The 20,308-nt window shown below is 37.7% G+C and overlaps 1 protein-coding gene across 2 annotated transcripts; it reads left to right on the forward strand.

The window, feature by feature from the left end:
• The first annotated feature begins 564 nt into the window (after positions 1-564).
• Positions 565-19,948, forward strand: LOC141912562 (rho family-interacting cell polarization regulator 2-like). 2 transcript variants are annotated; one of them, XM_074803843.1, is made up of 19 exons: positions 565-741; positions 1,708-1,926; positions 4,981-5,053; positions 6,163-6,265; positions 6,615-6,776; positions 7,378-7,547; positions 8,207-8,355; positions 8,829-8,961; positions 9,605-10,057; positions 10,548-10,699; positions 11,184-11,385; positions 11,885-12,017; positions 12,621-12,779; positions 12,966-13,121; positions 13,541-13,737; positions 14,087-14,170; positions 14,252-14,345; positions 14,549-14,629; positions 14,909-19,948. In XM_074803843.1, the coding sequence occupies exons 2-18, from the start codon at positions 1,709-1,711 to the stop codon at positions 14,623-14,625; spliced, it is 2,715 nt and encodes a 904-aa protein (XP_074659944.1). In that variant the 5' UTR covers positions 565-741; position 1,708; the 3' UTR covers positions 14,626-14,629; positions 14,909-19,948. The 2 variants fall into 2 exon arrangements, with proteins under 2 accessions (XP_074659944.1, XP_074659945.1); XM_074803844.1 differs by lacking the exon at positions 565-741 and adding an exon at positions 956-1,012.
• The last annotated feature ends 360 nt before the right edge of the window (positions 19,949-20,308 follow it).

Genomic DNA, 20,308 nt, shown 5'->3' on the forward strand with positions numbered 1-20,308 from the left:
ACAATAAATTATGAAATAAATAATACATAATACATTAGGCCTGTTACCTATTTAACACTCAAACAGATTTTGAAATGAGGATTAATTAAATCATAGAAGTGTGGTGACTCCTCTGGGGAAAGTCTAATCGAGTAAAATACTGGAAATTGAGAATTTACGTACAGAGGTAGAATGGTTTTTTATACAATAAATTGTGGTTTTGTGCTAGATCAAGGCAGACCCAAAGGACACACCAGTGTGAGGGGTAGACTCGAGGAGCGGATATCTTTATCCCGGTCTATTTTGCATACAGTCAGGTGCTGCCGCTATGCTCATCAATAGCGGAATTTTCATACACTAACACGAAGATGACCGAGGCAAGTGAGTAAAGTATTCCCACTTTTTGAAAGATAAATGAATACATAACTGTTGATTTTGTATTTTTCTAATCATCTGAACATAAGATATTATTTTAATATCGAAAAAAAAATTCAATTTTACCCCTATTCAATATTTACTGCCTACTACGTTTGCGGAATCGTCGTTCCAGCAACAGGTTTCTGAGTTAGATTGTCTCAACCAGGAAGTAAAAGATACGCACTGGTGATATTATTTTTGTAGGAAATTAATTGCCCCGAATTTATTTAAAGATTAATTACGATCTGGGGCCGTGGTTTCGTGGAGCAACTTGTTAGTGCACGTACTGACTGACGCCTGAAGATTTTGTGATGCATCGTATCTTTATTTTTGATGATTGAAAAAGTGAGTGGAACTGGAACGACGTGAAGATAAAAAACAACTTATGTGTTACTTGTCTTCTCGTCTTGGACTGGAGTTAAACTGTAGTCTTTTGGTTGTAATTTGCAGTCAGGCAGCGACTGCAGTTTATTTATCCATAATGGTTTAATGTGCCTAACCTAACCATCTGTTCTCTAACACTTCTATCTAGCGCTGCACAGCCTCAGTGGTAAGATAACCCTTATAAACTGTGAGTGCTAGAGTAGGTCGTAGCTTGTTACCTAAATCGCTGGTGGTAAGCTTTTTTAATCGAATAGACTTATGCCAACTGCGAAAAAGCTAAAGACAAGTTATTGACTATATTCTTGACTGTAGTTTATTAAAACTCCGTTTTAACAACTGTTTGATACATGTCATGATGATACACAGATGTCTTATCACTTGATTAAATGATTAATACTAGATAAGATCAGTATCAATGACCAACCCCAGTATCCCCGTAGTTGTAGCAGTACCTGTAGGGTATGATAAAGCAAACTCGCATTTTATACAGAGATACCGGGTTTGATCATTGGCATTTCTTAGGAAGTTCTGGTTTTATCCAAATCGCATGAATATATGGTCAGACCATATAATGGTTTCAAGCCTATTTCCAATGCTTACTCATACATGGATTCTCTGAACTATCGACTTAACTCTATACATAGTACAAGGAAGTGGAGTAGTTATTATGCGGCTTTATCCTATTCGTGATAAGAATTCAATAAAATTGCAGCATGGCAGATCCACGTTTGCCAGTTCCCATTAGAATGGGGAATATCACAGGGATAAGGGTGTGTTTGTAAGTAGCCTGACTGATTATAAAGGGTAATTCCAGTTGTAGTAGGTTTTCACGTTGGTAAGATGTAGTAAGATACCAATGCAATACGAATGTATATAAATTCAACTTGAGTAAAATCTGATATTGATTGTTTTTTTTTATTTTTGTAGAATGTCTTTGAAAGAAATTCGAAAGCCTGCACCCGCTTACGTATTAAACAGAAGTAAATCGTTCGGCGGACCCTTAAACCTGCAGGACTATCAGCTCGAGGTGCTCGGCCACGGGTCGAAGCCGGGTGCGTTCACATTCCGGCGGTCGCCGAAAGTTCCCCGCGCCCCCAGACCGGCAAGAGCTCAACTCGTATTCGAGTTCTTGAAGAAAGGGCTCAGGTAAGAATGCACAATTAGAGTACTACATGTAGTTATAGAAATTGACCTATCTGGCAGTGGAAGCTGCTGATTGAGGATGTCTGTGCTGCCCCTGTGGCAGTTGGCTAAGGACTATGAAGGTCTTACAGCCATAGTAACATGCTTTTTCCTCATGACCATGCCATATTGGTGGTAAAAACAATGTATGGTGAAAAAAGATTTTAAATCCTCTTATTATCATACCTTATTATGTATTGCAAGTCTACAGTTCTGGGGCAAGTTGCTTAATAGTTGGTTAAAGATAACCGGCGGATAAATACCGTAGTCCTAATTAAGTTTTTATCGTCACTAGGTCTACTATCCACTGGTAAACTGTAAACAACTTTTGAGCAAATGGTTGGGAAACGATCAATGACGCCATGCGCAAGACCTCTTTAGTTGTTTGAAATTAGGAATTTATTTACCGGTAGCCAGGGTATTTGCCTATTGTTTATGATAGGCCTACAAATACTAGGGAAGACCATCGTCCACATGTCCCTAAAAGACATCAACAACATTTCATAGAAAGTATAGAGTGAAACTCAAATTTTTGCTCTGGTTCCAATTCTTGCTGCATTTTAAACGTAATTATTCTTCAGTGAAACTAAATCATGAAAGCAATTCTCACATAAAATGGAATATCAGATAGATAGGCCTATAGTTATCTTGTGAACAAAAACATTCAATTCAATAAATAGTCCAGGTCTATGGTTCAGGCTGCCTGAAAAACGGAGACGACTTGTGCAGTAAACCACTGAGAACCACGGAAATAAAAATGACTATCATTTTTTTTTCGAGTTGTCTGTTTACTGGAGATGAAGTAATTGTACTAGTGCTACATAGATCCATAAATACACAAAACTTATTGAAACCGTCGATAAATTCCATAATGAAGAGTGAGTGCGCACTTCAGGAATTTCGATGCAGCTGTTGAATAAGTAGCAGTATCAGTGTTTATTCATTTGAATTACGTGTAACATTAATTATTACGTTAGCATTTTGATTGCAATAGTAGTGGAGTGGTATTCATAGTTCGTAGACCGCTGGAAATTGTCAAATTTAGACTATCGGTAGACTTCGCGTGCAATTTCACCCAAGGCGAGCCTGAAAAAAATCATTTACTTCCTTCTCTCCTGAAAATTCAGGACTAGAAAATGGGCCAAGGTTTTAAGTCGTTACTTAGGCTCTTAACGCGATATTCGGAATTTTTGGATAACCCATTTCTCATGTATAATACAGAGCACTCATTATAGGCGCAAGCGCATAGTTTTCATAAACGTTGTCTTCTATGGTATACTTAACGAGTACTCCTCTCATAGTGGAGGACCATTGTATATACCGGGTACCCCCACCAGTATATGTACCAGCACACTTCCTGTTTCATAGTGATGAGTCAGAAATATTATTATGATTTCTCTGCATCTCCTCGACACATCACCGAGATGTGTTGTGTTTTATATATATATATATATATATATATATATATATATATATATATATATATATATATATATATATATATATATATATATATATATATATATATATATATATATATATATATATATATATATATATATATATTTGATGTTTTTAGATTCTCGTTACGCTGTAGGGGCCTGCTGTTCTCTAGTTGCTTCTAACGTAGTATTTGAAGCTACGAATCTAGTTTTGATCGGAAAATTATGCATACGATGATAGATCTGTAGATACTCCGCGCTTTGATTTTATCCGCTTTTCAGTCATCAGACATTCAGTCTCTGTTTCTCTCTTCTCGATAACGTTCATCTCTCTGTGAATAAGTTTTGTCGCGAACGTTTCATTTTATCGAATGTCTCTTAAGCTCAAGTCGTACGATATAAAACAGATACTCTCTTAAAAGTCAAATTACGGTATTCATAAAGCATACATCAATATTTATTTATCAACTATAAAGTCGCAAGACTCTACATGTTTTGATTTTATCCGGCTTTCCCATTTTGTTATGTTCTATCTCATATATATTCAGTCGTCGAATATCCATTTGGGTCCAGTTTCGTGAAGAAGTATTACTCGAATTTTCGATTTATTTGCTAGGCTATTTTAAAATTATCTTTTTTGAACTTTTTTGAACTGGATTTTCAGGCTCCTGAATCCATAAACTATCACAGGACCAATGATTCATTTTTCACAGGATTCATTTTTCTACTCGGTGATTCGTTTAGTCTCCATTACTGATTGATTTATTCAAGAGAAAAGTTTGTTCGAATTTAACTGAAACGTGGAAAATATTGAAGACTACTTGAAACTACTAGCAAACCTGGTGGATCCTCACTTGCCATAAGTGGAATCCTCGATTGCCACAGTTGCGTTGGAGATTCCTCATTGGCGAATTCGAGTATTCAATATTGAGGACGACAATTCAATCTTAACTATTTTAAACTCAAACTTTTTCATGAAACTTAACCATCGTAATCTTTAAAACTACCGTGAAATTGTTAGGAATTTTAAGATTTTGACAATCAAATTAAGTGAAAATCTCGATAGCGGTAGAATACGCAGATTGTTAGGCGGGTCACACCTACCGGTATATAGATCTACTATTAGTAAAGTCGGTGGTATATGAATATATTGTGTAGATATAAATCACTAGGGATTATCAGAATCAATCTAATTGATCTAGATTCAAAGCGACTGATAATCAATACGTTATTCGTTGTTAATGCGGTTATTTCTGAAGAAAGACGAGACTCGTCGTCAAATTGATCGACATCGAAATAGATTTTCTATCGGTCATTATTGGTCGTTTACGGCAACTTTGTGTACGTTTACTCAAAGAAATGGGTTTCAATTTGTCGATGGCTGTTGACTATCATCAGCGTGCAGGAAAATATTTGAAATTTAGACTTAATGCCCAATTCCAGTTGTGCTTAAATCATCGGACTAAAATTTAAGCAACTATTATGGAACTGTTGTCGTCCTGTGGTCCTCGTAATGTTAACCGAGAGCAGAAATGTAGTGATTTAATTGATAAATGTTTCGGTTCTTGATTTTCAGAGATTTCATAAAAGCCACGGACACCGATATAAGATCGCTGAAATCCGAAAATGAAGCGGCCAAAGACGCGCAGGTATGTTGTAATATCAACGCCTGGCTGTATTCGGAAAAGGGTTTGTTACAGGGAGGGGTGCTCCCCAAAATAGGGTACATCATACAATTACAAGGGCACCCATTAACTCATTTTTGGAAATACGGAGGACACGCGTATGAATTATATATCTTTTTGCCATAAAATTTCTGGGCAATTTGACATTATCAAAGGGGCGCCCACCACCTGCACCCTCCCATCTCCCATTGGATCAGCCTCTGTCATAACACTGGTGTTACAGTATCGGGTACATACAACTGGCCCGACTCAAATGTCTTCTATTTCACCCCGACGCGACACTGACACACCCGTTTAGATTTAACTGCTGTCGTATTGTTGTTTTTCAAGACTACAGTTTGTTTGCAAGACGGCTCTCTGTACAAATTGACTTTGATATATAGCGCAGTCCTTTAGGTTATCTGCTTATCTGTGTGATTGTACAGTATACCTGCGCTTATTATTCTACTCTTATCGATACCGGTATTTATCGGCAGATGATTTCCGTCATTAATGTCCTCGAGAGGTCACAAGTCGTGAAATTGTCCGAATCTCTCAACACCATCAGTTAAAAAGAATGAAATCGCATGAAACTGCCCGTCAATCTATCAAGCAATCTATTACATCTCTTAAGTTTTAAAACCAGACTGTTTGATGCCAAATAAAGTTAATGTAGGCCTACCGGTACATAAATGAGAATAAAAGATACATATTATATCATACATTTCTGATTTTATTGCATTGAAAAGGGACATATTTTCACTTGAGCACCTACTTCTCCACTTTTGAGTTCAATCTAATGTTTATTCTAAACAGGGCTCGATTTTGCCAGTGCCCTGAGGGTATTAGATATTTTGTTGAGATATTAAAAATTGAAAAAAAATATCCCATATGGATACAAGAATTTCCGATTTCACCAATAGAAATTGTATGATTTAATGCCGTCATTGTATTTTCCGTCATAAATCAAAGGCAAACTGGGATTCTAAACTTTGATGCGGGATACTGACCACGGAGGATTTCATATCCCGAGAAAATACTGTCTAATATTGTATAAACCAAGCCTTGCTCTATTATCAAGCGTTCTTTTACAGCAACTTCAATCGGCAGAGAAGTTCAAGTCGTCGCTAGAGCTGAAATTGTCTCAAGTCGAAGCTTTAGAAGATGACTACGAACTTCATAAACAATTACGCGAAGGTAAAAACCGCGTTGATTACAACAACGGATATAAATCTAGTCGCGTTCTATGCTGCGTAGATAAAAGAACCGTAATAATATTGACGAATATCGATGAACATTTTGGACTGTCGTTTCGGGTATAGAATGTTTCCAGCCATTTTCAGATATCTATTTGAAATGAAAGAACAGTTAACATATACAGTTTTAAAGGAGGTTACTAAGTCACACTGGCAACCTCTTCAAAAAGGGATAGATGAATTCTGATAAAAGTTGTGTCAGTTTAACAAATTCTATGTTTCTAATCGTCAATATTGCGTTGTTTTTGTTCAGGAAAAATATTTTGAAACTTTTTCTATTGGTGTTGCAGGAGTTTTAAACATGGCGAAGGCTTACGTGTCGACGCCGGGGGCGAGTCAACGCGAATCGCTGTCTCACGTGAAAAACGGCTTCAAAGAATGTTCGTACAACATGTGCGCGATCGAAGCCCAACTCGAAAACATGATGGGTACATTCCACTGCAAAATCAAAGGTCGGTATTTATCGAATACAGTAAAACCTTTCTACAATGTGTAGAACTGTGGAGAGATGTTTACTATCGAGGGGTTTGAACCTTTGGCTTCAGGTCAAGTCAACGATTTCCCAAATTTCCCATTAATTAAGTAAATTAGTATCAAATACGTAATTGTTCAATAGAATTACGCAGTAATTGACCGTGAATGGTGTACGATGATTGTGAACTGGTTAATGGTAAATACTAACATAGTATGAAAAACATATTGATTAACAACTTCTGACAATGCAGCCATTCCGGCACACTGGCACTGTTAGCCATGGCGAGCTGGTTAAATGTTTGTTTAGTACCAGAAAAAGGTTTAACAGTTTGCTGTAGAAGGTTGTTCAGTGTTGAGAGGTTCTATTTGTTGAATTATCAACTAGAAAATTTTGGCCTTCGTTATGGGTGATGTCAAAAATTCATAAAGACTAGTCTTTATGAATTTTTGGTGATGTTCACTATGGAGAGGTGTTCAAGGACATTTCCGTTTCTGTATCTCATTCCCTTCTCTTTCCCCTTAACACTGTTCTCAATGATCAGTATATTTACTGTACCCTGTATTCATTTATTGTTGAAGGTATGGTTGGATTCGCGCGGATGTGTCCTGGGGATGTGTTCGAAGTTATCATCAAACACGGCTTCCAGAAGTGGAAGTCAAAGGGTAAAATCGGTCGTAATCAAACTCAACACTGGGACAATGACACGAAGACTATAAAGGCCGTCGTCGGTGACATACTTCATATCAAGGTTCGTTTATTTGTAATTTTTCGGATTTATGAATGTAAAAACTGCGCAAATTAACCCTTTCAGTGCTGGCTAATTAATACCCTATAGTGCTGAAGATAATTTGAAAATTCTGAAAAATTCCACCCTAGTGTGTTGAATGGGAATAGCACTATAGTGCGTCTACCCCCTGGTGCAGTATATTGTTAGTTACTAATATTTCACTATGTTTGACAGGTGCTGCCATCTTTCAAGAGAGATAATTAGTAATCACTAATTAAATCAATAACCGCAGTGCGGTGTACTAGCAAAATCCATCACTGATTCGTACACCGCACTGCGGTGTAGATGCACTGAAAGGGTTAAAGATTTGAGAATTGCTAAAGATCTTTGCTCAAGTCGCATAATTTTATACTGTCCGTCTTGAACGGTATATTCTCTATAGTATTTGAGTTGAACGGGTGTCTCCAAGTTGGACGAAGCCTACTCCAATAAATCGATAGTGATTATTTAGTATACCTTGCCAGGAACCGATTAATTTTACCAGGTTCAAATCTTGATTTAGTTTCTTCGTGGTTGGGTTTGTTCGAAATCGATTTAGCACCTGCTACTTTTCCGAAAACTGGACCCGAGCTGCCTGCCGCCGTGCGCTTAGATCAAGATTTCGCGTTTTTCAATTTCAGGCTAATGAATGTAAAGGATTCGGTAAATCGGTGCTGCTCGGACAGAAAAGTTGCGAAGTGAAGGATTTATATTCGTCGCATCCTCACATAATGACGGTCAGCGTCAACAGTAACGGTTCGCTGAAGTTCAGCATCATTATCACTTGGCAGTAAGTATTATTATACACTTCGACGGGAGCCATTTTAAACTTAAACCTGATCATTAGTTCAACTATAAAGTATCAATATCTACAAGCTGTGAAGAAGCTTATCTCTAACGTTATAATCCAAGGGCCGGTTTCATAGACTGGTATTACCTTTAACCCGAGGGCTAACTCAATTCATTATCAATTCAGTTAGCCCCCGGGTTAAAGGTAATACCAGTCTATAAAACCGGGCCAAGGGCTGGGTTTCATAGATGTGGAAGAAAAATAGTCCCTGGGAATATTTTTGAATTCATCGGTTATAACCATGGTTTCTCATTGTTACTATGGTGGTTGTCACCCAGATTGAGGATTTACCCCTAGGTATAACTTTGATACTCAGTCTATGAAACTGGCCCCTGAAGTTCAGGATGTATGTCTTTGGTTGATGATGGTTAAAGTTTGGACATCATTAATTTTTGTAATTTGTTATTTTCTAGTCCTTTGGAAGGCTGTGATGAGCGATTAGTTTATTATATGCCGAGTAAGAAACGTCACGAAGCGGCTCATTTACATAAAGCAAACGTTGGCCGGTTTCGCGATTCGATGCTTTCTTCAGTCTCAACTGATAGTGTAAGTGCTCTACTGCCTGAACTGCCCTTTTACAATTCATCAGTATTTCAATATCCAGGGTTCTTGGTAATTCAAAATTTATTTTCCCTGCTGGAAAGTCAGATGATTCTGACTCTTTTCTTAGAAAACCAAGGAATTTTGATATTTTGGTGTCTTTTTGCTGGTGACAAGTGGCCAAGGCACCTGTTGTGAAGAAACAACCCCCACCCGGCTTGCTATGAAAACAAACTCTGTGCCATTCTCAATGCTCATTGGTCAATTTTGAACAATGCCGGATTGTGTGATAGCTCTACTGCCAACTACGAGATAACTTGTAGTAGTGACGGCGGTAGCACATGGTAGCCACTGACTTGGAAAACTCAGAGAATCAGAAAGATCTAGAAGAAAATGAGGGAAAACTTATTGACAAATTTCGCAAAGACTTCAGGGGCCAGTTGCTCAATTGATGGTTAAAGATTACCGGCAGATTAATAACATAGTAACAATGAACTTCAAATTTTCACTATCCACTGTCCGCTATTGTCAACATTTGAGCAACTGCAGCCCCTGGAATGTAAATTCAGTGGCCACCATGTTTTAATTAAGCACACAGTGATTCGAGGGATAAAAATTGTCAGAATTATTTTTTCCAAAATTTATATAGGGTCATAGCGATGATGTGGATCATTCGAAGTCATACTCGGACACTGGTTCGAGTCGCCACAGCAATGAGGTGATAGCCGAAGACGTCACTGACTCCGACAAACGAAACGAGCCAAATTCGCCGATAATGTTGCGTCAAAAAGCGAACAAACCGATCGTGCCATCATCGCCGAAACAACCGCGCGATCGCAGTCAGTCTCCGTGCCAAATGAAAAAAGCGTCGTCGTCCCCGAGTCAAGCGAAGAAATCGACGACGCATCTATTACAAGTGAATAGTAGTTTATCGATGTACCGGCCGGGATATAACCCTCTACTACGCAGCAGTACGATCGAGCATTCGACGCTCGAGGAAGCGTTAGTCAGTCTGCAGACCGTTCTAGAGGATTACCGCGGCCAGTACAGCGAGCTGCAGAAACTCGAAGAACAAGTGGCTGCACTGGACATGTTACTCCGTGTAAGTAGTTTGAGTTTACGGATCTGGTTCCCAGTTACACAGTGCAGGTCCCTGTCACTCCTTGATTCCTTCAAAATCATTTTGAATTGGGAATTGGGATTTTTAAAGCTGCCTGAAACTCCTTAAAGTTTAGCAAAATGCCAGAAAATCCTTCATTTTTGACAAACAGGTGATTAGAAATTTTAGAGGTTATGCAGTAAAGATAGACTATGGCACAGTAAGAATTTGTACCAATTAGGTCGTTTCCAAAGAAAGGATAGGAATTTGCTTACAAATCCATGAAATTAATAGTTTACCGAGATAAACAGTACCAATTTAGGAGGAGTCTACAGTAATAGGAATATGAAAGCGATGCAGACACTTTAAATTTTCTCCTTTTCAGTCTTAGAACTTAAAACACTCTAAGACCATCTTAGAATGCTACAAAACGCTGCATGCTCATTGTACATCCGCAAACGATTTCAAATGTAAGGTATTTTGATACTTGCAGCGAACTAGTGGTGCTTTAAGTTCACGTTCGTCTAACGTTAGCATATCGATTGAAAGCGCGCTCGGAGCTTTCGATTTCCTCGAAGAAGAAGACGCCGGTATTGAAGACTTTGCACCGATAGAATCAAACTACAGCGAAACGGATACTCCCAGGTATCGTATATTATACGTCACCAGCACCGCGGGTCAGTTCTACAGTTGTGAGTTAAGATTTGAATGAACCAATTTTAACTCAGAGTAAACTCTAACTCATGACTGTGGAACTGGACCAAGGACCCAGTTCCAAAGTCGTGAGTTAGAGTAAACTCTTCAGTTAAAGGTAGTTCATTTTCAATGAGTTAACCCAGAGTCAAATCTTAACTCAGAACTGTGGAACTGGTCCCAGGGCATTATAGTTTAACTCAGGGTCAGTTATTCAAACACCAGTAAAACTCAGCGATTAGCTAAATACCCTGGATCCAGTTCCACAGTCGTGAGTTAAGATTTGACTCAGAGTTAACTTATTGAAAATGAACTAATTTTAACTCAGAGTTAACTCTAACTCACAACTGTGGAAATGGGTCCTGGTAGCAATGCAGTTTTAATTGTCATTCCATTGTTTTAATTGTTGCATTTAAACCGTTCTCTTTCTTTTTAGCGACAATCAATCGAGCAGCAATCTAGTCAGTCCCGAATCGACGAGTAAAACCTCCGATTCCGGAATTGAGTGTTTGGCTAGTCAGCTTCGTGAGGAATGTCGATTCAGTCTCGTGTCGACGCCCGAGCCGGTGAGCACGAAAAACGATGAAGTCGACGAAGCATTACTCATTCATCTGACTTACTGCGAACGTTTATTAGAGGTAAATTGCTCTCGCTCATTATTGTAGAATAGCTGCACTCAAACATATAACAGGGTGGCCATTGACCTGGAAAACTCTGCAAATCAGAAAAATCTAAGAAAAAATTGGGAACAACTTAGGGAATTTGACAAATTTTGCAAGAAACCTGGAAAATTGGAATTTGGATGTACTTGACCACACTTTTCTCAATCAATTTGGGATTCATGAAGGAATTTTAACGTTTTAAACCAAGAAATTTCTCGAATTTGGAAAAATCTGGGGGAAACTCAGGGAATTTGAAAATTGGTGAAAGGGATTATGATTTTTTCAAAAAATTATGTTCAAAAGGTTTCAAAAAGAATCAAAAGGCACAAAGTTTTGAACTCACTGAAGACCATTGTCAGGTTGAAATTTGTACATGTATATAGTGGGTTTTAATTCTGTCCTCTCTTGCTTCGTTAAAGATCTGGTTTCGATTCATTTTCATGTTTACAATTTCGATTTCGTTTCATCCATTCAGAATTTAGGCAATTTCGGTCCGTTGCGCAGCAGTGAACAGTACTCGTTGATGAAACTAGCAAAACAAGCAGAGGTACTGGAGAGTCTTCTCAATATCGTCAACTACGGCACCAAGGTTCGATCTACGATGGAAGGTACTTATTGAAGACTTGCTGAGAACTGAATGAAAATTTTACATAGCCGTACATTGACCCTTAAACTTTGTCATCTCATAGGAGTCAAGTCCAATTCTATTTGATGATTTACGTATAAATAAAAAGTCCCATAAATGAATTTCATGCGATAGAAATTTGAAGATTTATTTGAATGAAACCACAACACTTTGGCTGTTGACTAACAGCCATCATCAGGTCGAATGACATGAATTAGATTAACCAGTGATGAATCTAGGGGAACTTATGAGACTTGTAAAAGTCCATCAAATTTTTGAGTGTTGTTTTTCACTTTGTCGACAAACAAAAACTTGGTGCATTTCAGTGGGGGAGTATGCTTAATATTGCCTTTTTGTTAGTGCCTTTTGGGATTTGACAAGTTCCTGTTACAAGTGACAAAAATTGTCTTCATAGAACAGCTGTGGGTGTACCATTTAATTAGCCACTTATTGTGGAACTGACCTTATATTGCCTTTTTGGATGTGACACGTTCTTCAAAATTAGCCCCTGGATCCGCCACTGATTTCAACCGACTAAGACGACCCCCTTGAGGTTATGTTGACATATACTTCGTGATTCTTTCAGTATTTCAAGGATGGACAGAAAAACAAGAATTGCAAGACTTCTGGGCGCGATGCGTTGACCGCGATTTATTGTGCGCACCTGCCAGTAAGGTCCTGTGTCAGTTGAAATTTACGTATGGTGAAGTTGTGCAAGAAAAATACGACGTGCATTCCGATTTAAGTAAGTATTCAGGAGGACAAGAGTTGAACAAGTTTGTTAAACCGGTTACCTTTTTAGCCCCACTGACCTCTAAATCATGTCACAATCAGTCGTAAGGTCGACCTACACCCGGTTTTAGCATTGAATTCGTAAATTTCAACCAGTAAACACTCTAATGGCATTGGTATCAATTTCACTGAATTTCAGTATTTTATCATATAATTGGATTGATGGTGGATAATTTGGATTTACCTGCTGAGAAACTATTGTCGAAGATCGTTACCGTGCATCAGTACTTACTGTTATTCACCGAGGACCCCCAGAAGGATATGGCCACGGTCGTTGATGAACTGGCTGAACCAGGTATAAACAAGTGTACAAATTCACTTTAATCCACAACCATAATCCATATTTAGATCGGACCAAGCTATCAAGCTAGCAAAAATTCAATTCTAAATTGGCCTGTTCTATTTATGAACAGACCTTTTTAGTCTGACCAAAATCACTGATCCATTTCTCTGGTATGTGAATAGAAACTTCACATCAATTGCGTGTCAATCACAGTATTGCGTTTAACTGGACCAGTGACAACAGCTCATTTAAAAATGTGTATGAATACACGGCATTGATTTAGTCTGCTCTAAATTGGCCCACTCTAGGGACATGCCTGATTAGAATGGGCTTGCTATAGATTGCGGACTTATGTTTTTCTCAATAGCGATTAATGCAACATCACCGCTACTCGACAGCTTTCTGAATCGTCGCTATTCTTGTATTTTCAGTTTGGGTTCAGGATCGTCTGCGTTCGGGTGATGTCGATATCGTGATCAAGACGATATTGTCGTTTCGGAAGACGCTGCCGGCCGCCAGCGTGATGAAGGTGCTAGGTCTATTGCTATTGACCGACAAGGCTGAAATGTGCGAGACGGCATCCAGTTACCTGCGTAATACATCCAGCAACACAGTCCAACGAACAAAGGTGTGTTTTTATCTTCGGGAAATGTTTATTGCTAAAACATAGTGGGAATCAGAAAGAACGTGGAAAAATCACGGAAATCTCCGGGAATTTGACAAATACTGCCGAAAAACCTGGAAAACTCAGGGAATTTATTTATGCTTTCGATCATGCGTTTCTTTATCAATAGATGAAAAATGATTGTGATGATGATCACGAAAAAATGATTGAATTATAAAATTTTAAACCAAGAAATATCTCGATTCACCTGCCAATTAGATATATTCGCTTAGGGAATCTGAAAATGGAGGAAAAGTGGCTCTCCGGTTAAAGCACCTACTCATAGATATTGATTGAGATCGATTCATTTCAGGCAATCATAATATTCACCGAGGCCTTAGAAGACCCATGCCATGACATTCGCCAAGCAGCTTGCCGAGCTCTCAAAATACTTAAGGTAGATATCGTTCATGACATTTCTTCGAGCCTACTGACTACACGTGTCAATTGATTTTTCGCGATCACTTTTTTTTTACAGGCCAAAGAATCGATTGATCAGTTAGTGTACTTAGCAGAGACAGACAGCGTAGATGCAGTAGTCAATGAATCAAGAGAAACACTTCAAACATTAGGTATTTATAATTCACTAATCTATCTACCCGATGAAATTGACAGTATACTCATATTTTCCTGAGTAGTAGATCCAATCAGATTTCCACAATTGTTACTAGCTGACATGTTCGACATTTTGACCAGCATATTCTAATAGAAAACTAAGCTTTTGAATGGTAACTGTTCAGCATTCTAAGATGACGTTATTTTTGTCTGCTCGCAGGTGAAGAGGGAAGCAAGGCGTTACAAAAAGTCGAACTAACGTCGCATGGCTTCCAGGGCATTCAAATGAAATTATGATAAGGTGAGGCTTTACCTGAAATATTCGAGTTATCGACGCTCCCAGATTTACACCGATGAGTAGTTATCTGAAAGATAATCAAATAGAATTTTAATTAAGGGATCATTCATTTATTACGTACGCATAAAATTTGAATTTTTCAACCCCCCTTCCCCCTCTGTACGCAAAATCGGCCATATTTTCATATAGATTAAGCATTACAGTACGCAATTGCACTGAACCCTCCCCCTCCCTTGATGCGTACATAATAAATGAATGACCCCTAAGTCTTCTTACTTTCAGATACACAGTTACACACACACAATGTGCAGATTACAACAGTATATCAGTACTCCAAGCTGAATGCGTTGAAAACAGTCACTACTGTTTTTCTTTGTTCCGCGGCGAACATTTTTTTTTCATTATTTACCGAGTACGAAATGTATGTATACACATAATCACTGAATACATTCCCTCCACGTGTGGGCATGAAATATCACCAAAGTACTGTTATGAGTACCTGTATGAACGATAATCAAGTTAGTCTCAACTGCCAAATAAATCTTCACTAGGGGCCATTCATAAAGTACGTACTAAAACTACTGATGTCTTTTCCAACTTTGCTGGAAAGAATGTCGGGTGGCTCGGGTGGTCAGTTTTGTTAGTACATATATAGGCCTAACAAAGATGGCCAGTTGATCTAAAACGTCGAATTTTAATCCATTTTACACCGTACTGGAGGCTAACCAGAAAAGTCTCCTTTCTGTGGTGGTCCTATTAAGACCCCATATCGGGTATGTGCTTCCGAAACTGGCTCAGCTAAGCCACTCAACATCCTCGAGAGCCAAGTTGAAAGAGACATTACTTCTCTCAATGTATATAATACTTAGAATTGCGTACATGGAGGAAAAGGGGTTTGAAAATCGGGGGCCTTATGCTCAAAAGTTGGTTAGAGTTTACTGGTGGACAGACACCGCAGTTTCAATTGTCAATATGGCATATATCCACCCAGATTACTCTAACCAATTTTGAGTAACTGGCCACAGCTTTTTGAGCGTACACAGACTTTATTGATGAAATGATCATTATTCAACATACATTCTTTGATCGATGTTAAATCTGTTTAATGTTTATACAATCGAAATCACGCTTCGACTGAGCATATGCCTATTCGTGATGTTTGTGGATTCAAATTTTCTTTTATTTCTTTCTACTAAGAATTAAGCCCAACGCACACGGCAAAACATTTGTTTCGCCGAAACAGAAAACACGTTTTTCAGAAAACGTTTTTTGCTCGTGAAAAACGTTTTTCGTGAAAAGCGTTTTGTGTTTTGCCTCCCCGCACACTGCATAACAAAAACATCGAAAAAAATGTTTTTTCACAAGGAAAAAACGTTTTTTCGGTGCCGTGTGCGTTGGGCTTTCAGCTTCGCAGCAGAATGACAAATGTTGGCTTTTATGAACTCGGCGCGGTGCCTGTCACAGGTGTTTTCTCAGTCGTTTGTAAGTTAGTTCTTGGCACACAAACAAATAACAAACTGATATGTATGTCCATATGTTCTGTATTAAGATGCTATCATTTGAATTTGTAATGAAAACGCCAGCTGGTGTGAAATAAGGTGAAAAAATGTTCGACAGCACATTCTTGAGACTTGCTAAAAATAAGTCTTGTGATACACGGTTGAACTTCATTGGCTGCAGGGGCCAGTTGCACAGTCAAGGCTTAGATTTTCGATGCAGGCTGAGACCAACTTAATTCTATAGCCAATTCAACAACTTAAGACCAGTCTTAAAATCAAAGACCATTTCTGGAATTAGGTCATGAATGTGCAACTGGGTCCACAACTAAACAGATAGTTCTTTATAATATCTCGTATGTAAATACGGGCAGTTAAATTTGTTCGGGACAGAGTATAGAACGAAGGAGGAACCAATATCCAGCACTGACACTGGTTAATTTATGTTCCGCTAGTCAGTGGCTTATTTACGTCACTTGTAAATGGTCTTGATTATCTCACGACCTGAGAGGTTTTCCGAGTGGACCGCATCACCTAGTAAAGACTAGTCTATCGCACATGGCTTTATTCATTTCATTTTTCTAATCTCGCATAATTGTTATAAATAAATCTCTACTATTATTAGTGCTATTAGTGTAAAAAAGAAACGACCGGTATTTTCAGTAACGACAATACATGGAAATAATCTTAAACGAAAAAAAAACAGTTAAAACGTTACTTTTGATTGTTACGCTTGTATTTGTTTTAATCGATGTAGTAATTGTACTGTATTAATTGCGTTGTTAATTCGTATTCCGTGTAAATATACGTGTAAATAATGTAACATTATCAAGTGTCGCGCGCGCGCGCAATTTTTTTCTCGCAATTTTATTAGCTTGTGATAGTAGTCGGAGAATTTGTATTAATATTAATTTAATTATCAATGTTTGTATACGAGATGAATGTGTATTGTATTTTTTAATTGTACGGGCGGCAGAAAACTCTGCGTTTATTATGATTCCAGCAGATTTTGCTCGTTTAAACCTAGTATATAGATTGTAAATTTCCTTCCTGATGATAGCTGCCATAATAATGTGATTCGATGGACATTATCCAATGAGCAGGTGTTGCTGAATACTTGTTTTCAGTTGACAAAAAAACTTAATTTATCTCGCTCCTGCTCGTGATGTTTGATGAATTATGCACGCGTTTATATGAGATTTCCATTTCTAAGTTGATTATATGTTAAAACGCGAAGTTCTATTAGAATTTGCAAAATTTGGGCATGAAAAAGTGGAAGAAACGAGCATCGGGCATAAAGCACTGGAAATGTCAAACTCAAATCGGCGAAACATGATCAATTATGAAAAATAACGCTGCTCTTTGTGTCGGGAATGCTTGGTCAAGGTTTTGGTAAATGTTTCTGTGTTGGTCACAATATTTTCAATCATATTTACTGTTAACTAAGCGGTACATTGTTTAGGGGCCAAATCTGACCCGATTGGGTGGGTTTATTGTTTTTTATGTGTTCATCATACGTATGCAGAAGTTTGGTAGTACAGTAGACTCCGTTTACCATGGAGTCAATAGCCTCGTATTATCGCATGCTCCGGATAATATATTACAAATTTTCTTACTCCAATTCACCGTGGCAATGGCCCACCCATCCTTGCTCTGAGCACCCCAGAATTTGCGTACCTCAGTGAGAGTTTATTGTTCCCGTGATTTTCAAGGCAAGCGCAGTCTACTGACTACTTAATTGATTTAATTTGTTTGAATGATGTTTTGCTTTAAGTCCGATCAGAGATTTTCTCAGTCACTGAATTGATATCATCGATTCTGAAGTCGTATATTCAGTATTTGTTAGAGAAACTTCAACCAAACTATACAAAACTAACCTCTAAAATATGTGGGATCATCCATTTGTCGTATATGCAAAATATTCTTTAATATTCACGATGTACATATTGATCGGATGGTCCCTTACTTGGACTGTGCCTTTAGCTTGCCAGTGTTAGAAAACACATGCAATTTCATACCTCAAAAAAGCCTTCTCTACTTAAAGATGTGTAGCATTTCGTTCATTGGTCGTTGTCCTATTATCGGTGATAATTTTCAAATAAAAGAATCTTCTAAATTATGAAATTATTGTCTAAACGTGTCGGCCGAATTAAGCACGGGCCAAATTTGACTCGGTTCTGGTCTGAGCAAAATTCCCTGTGACCGTGGCTATCATTTGAATTTCTTCAGTTTTTCCAAAAAGTCTGCATCCCCAATTAAATTCTTTGAAAAGGGCTGAAACAGTAGGATGCATGTAACCAGAAAGAAATGCTTGTGTGCGTGTACTTTTATCGAATGCTGGTCACTTTAAATTGAAATATCAGTTATTATGATATTAGATATAAATTCTCTAGATATTGATCGCTAGTCCTTTTAGTCCATTTTATGAAACGTTATGCCAATAATAGTCGATGTGAATGAAGAAAATTATTCTTTGCATTTCAAAAAAATTCGTAGATGTAATTTCACTCGTATTTTAGTCAAGAATGTGATTAATCATTTTTAGCATTGCTCAATTCTAAATCAGCGGGTAAATCTATGATGCCTTAAATCTAGCCTTCAGTCACCTGAGTGCCAGGAATGCGCGCGTTGCCTTCATTCAGGTACGCGCCAAAGAATCAAAATTGCATCAGAGTTAGAACTATTAGTATAATTAGCATTTCCTAAAAATCAGGTCAAACGCTTTTTCGGCTTTCAATGAAGTTGAGGCTGGTTTTCCGTTCAAAACCTTAAACAATTTTTACTCTGCTAGTAATACAAGAAAGAATTTTTATACTTTGATGATACATCGTAAGCTTTATTATTGTGAACTCGATTTATCCTGCCTTTAAATGGAAATATTGCTGTCAATTTATTTTGCACTTTAGATATTCAAACCAACAAAACCCAGATTGTTAAGTTAGTTTTAACGCATTAGGATCTAGTATTATGTATAATTGGATGCATTTCTCTCTTCGATTTGTTTTTAGTAAAGATGTGTTAATTGTATTATGTCATTGTGTTTTTATTTGTTAGCATGATTGTCTAGAATTTGTTAAATCTTAAGTCAAACTAACGCTGTGCAGTATTCTAAGTTATCATCAAAATTCTACAAGTTTGATTTGTAAATTTGCCAAATTGTGAGATATTATAGGTAAGCGTAAGTCAAAGTATAGAAGGGTTTTTGGTATTGTAAATGTCTTGAGTTTCATTCTCTACTGTAACCATGTACGATGCAACATATACGATTCAACAAACGTGTTTCTGAGTTAACAAATAAAAACCCACGGTTGGATCTGTAAAAAACTGTTTATTTTCCTATACACTAAAGGAAAATAAACTGTTTTTACAGATCTAACTGTGGGATTTTATTTGTTAACTCTACACTGAGATTGATATCAGTTAATTGCAGTCATGTTTTTCTGTGTTTTCGTTTATTAAGTCGCAAATTGAGATTGAAGAATTGTTAACGTAATCCACGCGCAGAATCATCTGTATAAGTCTTGCTGGTTGTCGTATATCTGTAATCCAGTACACAACAGTTCCACAGTTGGAAGGATGCGCCTAAACTGTGTCACCTTTCCTTTCGAGGAGATAAGCTAGTCTATGAAATCCGTCAAAAGAAACTATTGCCAATTAATTCATAGAAGAGAGTTGATGTCCTATCTCTTAAAGTTAAACTGTGGAACCCCGTTACCAAAATGTCCAATAATATACGTCACCACGTTCATTTTGAAGTGTATCTGTTATTGTGGCACGTCGTTTCATTGTATCATAGTGCAATACTATAAAAAAATACCAGGTGCATTGTTTGTCTTTATAGAAATAATGATTGATTATTATCATAAATTATGTCTTTTCTGGTTTGTTTGTTTCCTTTCTTTTGCGATCCTATTCGAAAAACTTGAGAGGGCCAGTTGCACAGTCAAGGCTAAATATATCTGTACTATCGATTTCCGATTTCAAAATCAAACCCCCTGTTTCGCTCCTGGCAGGTGTGGTGGGTCTGTAAGGGACACTCAATCGAAAAATCAAACAAAATTTACCAGCCAAATAAATGAATTATGGGGACAATCCCTATTTTAAGATAAAAAAAAGATTTGAGACCAGCCTTAGGCCATCTTGAATAGTCAATCTACCAACTTACAGCTACCTACCAACATACATG

The sequence above is a fragment of the Tubulanus polymorphus genome, chromosome 11 (genome assembly GCF_964204645.1).
Source record: "Tubulanus polymorphus chromosome 11, tnTubPoly1.2, whole genome shotgun sequence".
NCBI lineage: Eukaryota > Metazoa > Nemertea > Palaeonemertea > Tubulaniformes > Tubulanidae > Tubulanus > Tubulanus polymorphus.

Coding starts and splice junctions, on each gene's coding strand:
- LOC141912562 (XM_074803843.1), top strand. CDS start 1,709: ATGTCTTTGAAAGAAATTCGAAAGCCTGCACCCGCTTACGTATTAAAC. Junction 8,356..8,828: donor AGCATCATTATCACTTGGCA/GTAAGTATTATT, acceptor GTTATTTTCTAG/TCCTTTGGAAGGCTGTGATG. Junction 8,962..9,604: donor CTTCAGTCTCAACTGATAGT/GTAAGTGCTCTA, acceptor AAATTTATATAG/GGTCATAGCGATGATGTGGA.